Raw genomic sequence first — 6,926 nt, 5'->3', positions numbered from 1 at the left:
TAAATAATATTATAGTTTTCAAGAAAAAACACTACCACATATTTTATTTCAACATTAAATTTGGGTAGTAATTTTGCCTACGTGACCATTGCATTGCAATTTTACTGTTTATAATTAGTTCCAATGAATAGAAGCTAAACTCAGCTTCGTTTTCTAGAAAATACATTCTTCGTATGGTGTAAATGATACGTGTTCTACCTTTCGTATGATTTTACACTTACCTAAGTGCCAAATTAATACACAAAAGCAAAACGTGAAAGTTTTGTATTTAAACTTTGACATTAAGTTACTAGATTGAAGAAATAGATAAAAACGTTTTGCCTTTTCGATTGCCTACACACCAAAGATAAAATCTCATTATGTCCCACGAATCATATTTGCCTCATTCCGTTTATCAACCACTTTTTGTGAAATATTAAATACAGACTTACTTATAACAGTCACACAATAGGAGTAATTATTTCATATGTAAGTCCTCCTTTATTTATAGTTCAATGTTCATTAACTTTTCAGGCCAGAAAAATGGAATATAAGAAAATAGCTAAATTAGGTTAGAAAACATAGAATGTAAATAATAATTTTACATTAATACAAAATCACTGATTGCAAATCGCCTAATAATACGAACATAAAAACACCTAGTAAATTGACTAACTTGGGCATTAGGTGTATATTGAAGTTTTAAATACGTCATAAGTATACTGTACATAATGGTCTTGCAAGGGATGATAGGTGATGGTTGTAATTCCATATTTTGTCTCACCATTACTAAAAGTGTATGTCTGATACTTGAAGGAGAGTTCAACACAGCACAAATTAATAAAAATAGAAGTTAATTTACCACAGGCATACTCCCATTGTGGTGCATTTTTTCCTGAGAAGAATATTCTAAACATACCATCTATTTTAGGCACTTGTCACAAGATTTGTCTATTGAGAAAAAAGCACATTGTATTGTTGTTCACAATATAGATTAGATTGCACTTGGACGGACTATTGAAAGTCGTTGTCAGTGTGTTTTCTTTCAAAACCCCATTGTTTGTTTTGAGTGCTCTTTAAGAATATCTTATTCCAAAGATAATCTCGTATGATTGCATTGTTTTAATGAATTCGCAAACATTGTATTTTTACAAAGCTTTTCGTCTTTCTTTTGCTTGCTGCTGGGTATATAATGTTTAACTGGACCTAACAGAAACCAATCATCTGACGACAAGTCACCACAAAATCGTTGTGTATATTCTTCTCAGAAAGATGAAGGTCATTTTGCTTCTTTGTTTGGTTTCCCTTGTAGTCGCTAAAGACCAATCGTGGGGAACCACTACAGGTGTCCCGACAATAAGCGTTGAAGTCAAAACTCCATCAACACTAGGGGGGACATCAGTCACTTTGAGGTTCCCAGCCGAAGACGATCTTGACAATGATATTGCAGGTATCAGGCTTACCGACAGAACAGGATATGGATCACATCACTTACCATCGGGAAACGTTGGTAAAAAACACGTCGTGATTGAATTCAGCAGCGGTGCTCTTCATGGTGTTGACTACTCTGTAGAGGTAAGATACAATTTACATCATCATTGTCGCACTGGACCCGTTGAAGATTTCACACATAATTCAAAATACATTGCACCATATTTTCGGGAAACAGATCGCTGCGTTAAAGAAAATAATACATGCTGGGTGAGCATTGTGCTTATGATTTTTGCGGAAGTTTTTCAGGGTATCGTGATCATGTGAGGAATGTGTGCTTTTTATCTTCTCCGAATCCTACAGAAACCGTGAAAAGTGTTAAGTGGTGAAATGCAAGTTTTCTCGCTGTAAGAAGGTTTCTCATACGGTTTCCTTAAGCACGCGAATCTGTTTGTCATCCGAACCCCCTCCCCAGAGTACACTGCGTTATGACGTCAAGTTGAATATCATATATTAAAGTGTTTATCTATCAGATAACAATATATGATATATCAATATAGGCACATATTCACAGCAAATATAAATGTATACTTCACATTTCATACACTAAAGGTGGTGACCAAGGCAGTTTATTAAAAATCCAAAGCACTTTACACGTTACGTTCCCTTCTCCGTCTGAGGAAGACCCTGACATAGGGTAGAAATGTAATGTGTAAAGTTCTTTTAATTGTTAATAAACTGCCTTGCTCAGCAACTTTAGGATATGGAAACAAAGCTTAATTGTGTTCCATTCACACTTCAACATTTTCTCTGTTACTGGGGCAGGATTGAAAATGTCTCCGCCCATCATCTCACATTTCTTTCGGCGGAGGAATGTTGTGAGCTGTACATGCGCAAAGTTATTAGTTAGAGTACCGCATTTCGCCTCGCTACGTTCATACAACTTAAAGGGTCGGGGCGAAATAGTGCCAGGTAACATGCGTTTTCAACAAGCACGTGAAAAACATTTCATATAATGTGGCATCGAAGTCAGGTACAGTTATTATCAAGGTAGCTTCTTTTTTACTCTGGACTGCAAAGTACGAGTGGCAGAAGATATTTCAAATGTAAAGCAACATTTATGGATGAACCTTAAAGTCCGTGTTTCTCGCAAGAACAAAAATTGGTGTGCCACTCTACATTTCGTAAACATGCTTCAAAAGATTTTGCTGCGACATTTTTTTTCCCTTTTTTCCAAGTTACAATTGCTATGTTAACTTCCACTAAACAACGACCAGTTAACAATCCCCACTTTCGCACATGTTTTTCTTTTAATATACGTAATCAATAATTACGCCGATAAAGCTTTTACTCGAAACAGGTTAAAAATCAGGAAAATAACAGCGTCTCTTTTTCTACTGTTCAGAAATAAAATACTCTTTAAACCGAATGTCTAAATCACATCTCCATATTTTCATGTACTAAAACACGAAAGGCTTGCTGAATTTCTCAAGCCGTAAATCAAGACTCACAGGATAATTATTAATGATGATAATTCTCCTAAATTTGAAGTGGGTGTTAAATTCTACACTAAGAAATTTGAAGCTTAAGTACTTATATCGTGCTATATAATAGAGCAATTTTACTGCTCAAATTCTTGAGCCTGTAAGTCTAGGACTGTACTATGAAGAAATGTACTATACATAAATACTTCAAAATTTTGAGGGTTAGTTTCAAGTAGTTCTTAATTTTCTTGTCAAATTGGACTTTCTCGAATAGTTTTCTGTCATAGATAAATGAACGCAAACGTTCCCCTGCAATATGCAAATCACATAGGAGCACATGGGAAAGAAATATATCGCCGTGAAACAAGTTCGCCCGCAGGATTTTTCCTCGGGGGGGACAGAGTCATAGAAACTCTTTTAATTATTATTATTATTACTGCTATTACTTGTTATTATTATTAGTGCTACTACTACATTTTTTTAAAAAAATACGTACATTTGAAATTTCCATATTCTGTATATCTGCATATAATATGCATAACTGTACACCTAACATCAATTCTAGCAGGACAAAAGACTGTTTTTTATACGTAGTTAAATCAGTGTAAAGTAAAGTGTAAGCTTAAATGTAACCCTGCTTCAAATAATTGGTGTAACTTGTAGCCTGTAAGTCACAAAAAAACAATATATTTTGTTGTAAAATATGGCTACAATTTCGCCATTCGAATTTCATTAACTATTTCCAAAAATCTCAGTGGGGGTCACCTTGCCGTGAAATGATCAAGACACTCAGCTTATTCACACCGAAGACAATTTTTTTTACTTTTGGAAAGGGGGTGGAGAGCAAGTAATATGATTGATTGGTTGATTTAGTTTATTTTACTTCGCTTTTCTTCCATTTTTGACTAATCGCGAAGCAAGTAATATGACGCAGCATGGGAGATATTTACACTAATAAATCAGATTGTATAATTCTATCAGTATGAAAGGTGTACTGTATTTTCGGAGTTATTAGCAGTAAACCAAAACGGTAGGTTCTCGAGGATGCTACGTTATTACCCTATGCATCCAGTTTTTTTTCTGAGATTGTGAAGAACCTGGTGAGGTGGAATTGAATTGCATGATTTAAAATAATATATATTTTTAACTAACAATGGTATGGGTAGGCAGCGCCTGTCTACATTGGTTCTTCTTTACTGGCGATTATACTGAAGATAGAAGATTGATATTTTTGCTGAAGTCTTCCTACAAGTCTCAGAAAATGATAATATGAAGAGGATTCTGGTGTAAATTTCAATGTTTCCTTCAAACTAAGTTCAGTAAATTTTCTTCGTCTGTGGGGAATGTGGTTTTGTTTTTATTATCAGTTTTATTTTCTGTTTAACTTTTTTTGTTGTGGTCATAGAAATACTTTCACTGTTCTATGTCCTTAAAATATGATGTCATATATATTCTATAAATTAAATGCAACTGTATATTTTTGTTAGATTTATAAGCAATTGCTATTGATTAGAACTGTGTATGAGAGTCTATACAATATGTAATCGTTATTTTTTTTATATATTTTCAGATTTGGGCCAGTGCGGGAAAATAGTGGAAATAGTTCACAAATTGTCTTTGATGTCTCACATATGTATAGTCACTGTAACTGAATATTTTCAATAAATTATGTAAAAGCAGAGCGTCGTAATTTTTTTTTATTGAAAAAAACCTTTCCTCTCGAAATCTTCCTTATCCACTAACAAATTCATGCCCACCGTTAACAGAGGAGAGCCGGTCCTCGTGGCGGAATGGTTAGCACATCGCGCTACGACGCCAGGGGTTTTGGGTTCGAATCCCGGCCCGAGCATGGATGTTTGTGAGTGTCCATTCATCAATTTCATCATATCACTCACCCCCAATTAGCCAAAAGTGGCACCAAAAGCGAAGTAAAATAAAGAAAATCCATCAGTTAGCAGAGGAGAAGAAAGAATTTATGAAATTAAAACTTGATCAATACAATAAACTTTGTATGAAACTGAAACAATTAAAGTTCTAACCAGGGAGTCGTAACGTAACGAAATGAAGCGGTATTGCAATTAGGTTTCTGTTACAGAGTAACTATTTCGTGAATAAGAACGTTACCAAAGATGTATCTAACGTCACGTTACAGTTGAGTATAACGCAACCGAACCAATAACTACAGTGTTAAAAGTCATTAAGTGATAATACTTATTCTCCTCTCACTTACCAATGCAGATCATTTATGTGAATTTGTTCTAATCTGTGTATGCACACAAGATGAATTTTACGTGTGTATTCACTTTACACGATAGGAAAATATACCAATAGTGTATCGAAGACAAAATTTTATACCCCTTCCCATCCTTCTCTCTCAGTTCACTGCCTTTTCGTCACTTTTCTAAATATCTATGTTGTATGTGACGATGAATCGTGCAGACATTATATTGGTGAAGGGTCAAACATTAAGCAACAACAACCATGGCCTGGCCGAAGAATCATTCGTACTACGTGTTATACCACCGAGGCGGAAGGCAAGCTCATTTCTATATCGGAAGATGAAGATGTATCACTATAGCTCTTTTCAGTTCTTACGGCGGGCGCTCTAGAAGCTGGCAGGGGAAGTGGGGAGAGGGGATTACGCAACGGACCAAACAGACAACAGAAGTGGCGCCGATAGACACGACGCGGCCGGAAAAAGTACTACGTGAAATTCGTTCTACAGAAGGTTGTTTCACGTTGATGGTAACGATTTCGATCACCAGGGAGCAGCACGTAGGCATAGCAGAGAGCAGCCAGAGCCAGTAGGACGAAAGTACTGTGTGTTGACTTGCAAAAACGATAGTTGGTGTGTGAGTGAGTGTTTATATGCCACCAAAAATTCCAGTATTTTGGGAGGGGTACATCTGTGCCCTTTCCGACGTTGGTTATAGTTATAGCCAGATAATTAAACAGTGCCACATGAAAGCATTCCATGTGTCAAAGAAGGGCATCCATCAATGCAGTATTGAATCGCCATAAAGCTTGCACTGTACCTGTTGCTGGAACCAGTCAAAGTGGGCCTCGGACATATCATAAGCCCAAGCGTTCCTCCGATGTTGTGCGGAAAGTGAGATCCTTGGTGCGATGTGAAAACCCTGCAACGCAAAGAGTGATTGCACAGGCAGTGCAATGTTTCCCTGCAACTGTAAATCGCATCATAGCCCAAGATTTACAACTTGTGCGGAAGCACAAGGCTCAAGTTCATAAGTTGCGTGCCTCACATGTCCAGGAGAGGAAGACCAACAGTCGGAAGCTCTACGAACGCCATCTGGCAGGGGACCGCTGGAAGTATGTGGTGTCCCTGGATGAAGCATGGGTGTATCTGTCGGGATATGGTAAAAAAAAAAAAAAGGGCCATCTACTATCGTCCACGTGATGCAAGAGGTCGATCTGAGTGGGTACGTGAATGTGCTGAAAGTTTTCCACGCGGGTTCATGGTTGTTGGTGGTTACTGCCATAAAGGCAAACTTCCACCGCGCAGAGTGGTCAAAAAGGCTAAAATAAATGCAGCCTATTACCAGACGAATTTTTTGGAGCCACTTTACAGACATTATATTCCTTCTCTCTATGGCAGCGACACATCTCGCATTGTCATCCACCAGGACAAGGCTTCCAGTCATACGGCAAAGTGCACGCAGGCATACATGGATCCGATGGCACGTGAAACGGGCATTCATGCAATCCCCTTTACAGACATCCCTGTGAAATCCCACGATGCCTCTTCCATGGATTTTTGTGGGTTTCCGTTGTCGAAACGAGCCTTGGGAAGCAGACGGCCCCGCACAATTGAGGGTCTTTGGAAAGCTTGTCAGGAGGAATATGATCTTTTGGACCAATGTGTTCTTCGACCCAGTCTCCTCCAATGGAAACTCCGCTGCAGGGCCATTGCTGCAAGACAGGGGTATCACGTGGGGCACCACCGCTCGTGGCGTCATGGTTTTTCTTAAGGTGAGGTGAGTTCTAACTTTGTTACCATGGACATGAAACGAC

At 37.8% G+C, this 6,926-nt stretch overlaps 1 protein-coding gene across 1 annotated transcript; it reads left to right on the top strand.

The window, feature by feature from the left end:
* The first annotated feature begins 1,209 nt into the window (after positions 1–1,209).
* Positions 1,210–4,576, top strand: LOC145982783 (uncharacterized). Its single transcript, XM_083116147.1, has 2 exons — positions 1,210–1,554; positions 4,465–4,576. The coding sequence occupies exons 1-2, from the start codon at positions 1,252–1,254 to the stop codon at positions 4,486–4,488; spliced, it is 327 nt and encodes a 108-aa protein (XP_082972273.1). The 5' UTR covers positions 1,210–1,251; the 3' UTR covers positions 4,489–4,576.
* The last annotated feature ends 2,350 nt before the right edge of the window (positions 4,577–6,926 follow it).

This window comes from Lepisma saccharinum, unplaced genomic scaffold (genome assembly GCF_977018435.1).
Source record: "Lepisma saccharinum unplaced genomic scaffold, izLepSacc3.1 HAP1_SCAFFOLD_411, whole genome shotgun sequence".
Lineage (NCBI taxonomy): Eukaryota > Metazoa > Arthropoda > Insecta > Zygentoma > Lepismatidae > Lepisma > Lepisma saccharinum.
This window is presented reverse-complemented; position numbering and strand designations above follow the sequence as displayed.

What these genes read in the sequence shown, in the direction of transcription:
- LOC145982783 (XM_083116147.1), top strand. Translation starts at nt 1,252, where the DNA reads ATGAAGGTCATTTTGCTTCTTTGTTTGGTTTCCCTTGTAGTCGCTAAA. An exon ending in GTGTTGACTACTCTGTAGAG is followed by an intron (nt 1,555 to 4,464) that starts GTAAGATACAAT and finishes ATATATTTTCAG; the next exon opens with ATTTGGGCCAGTGCGGGAAA.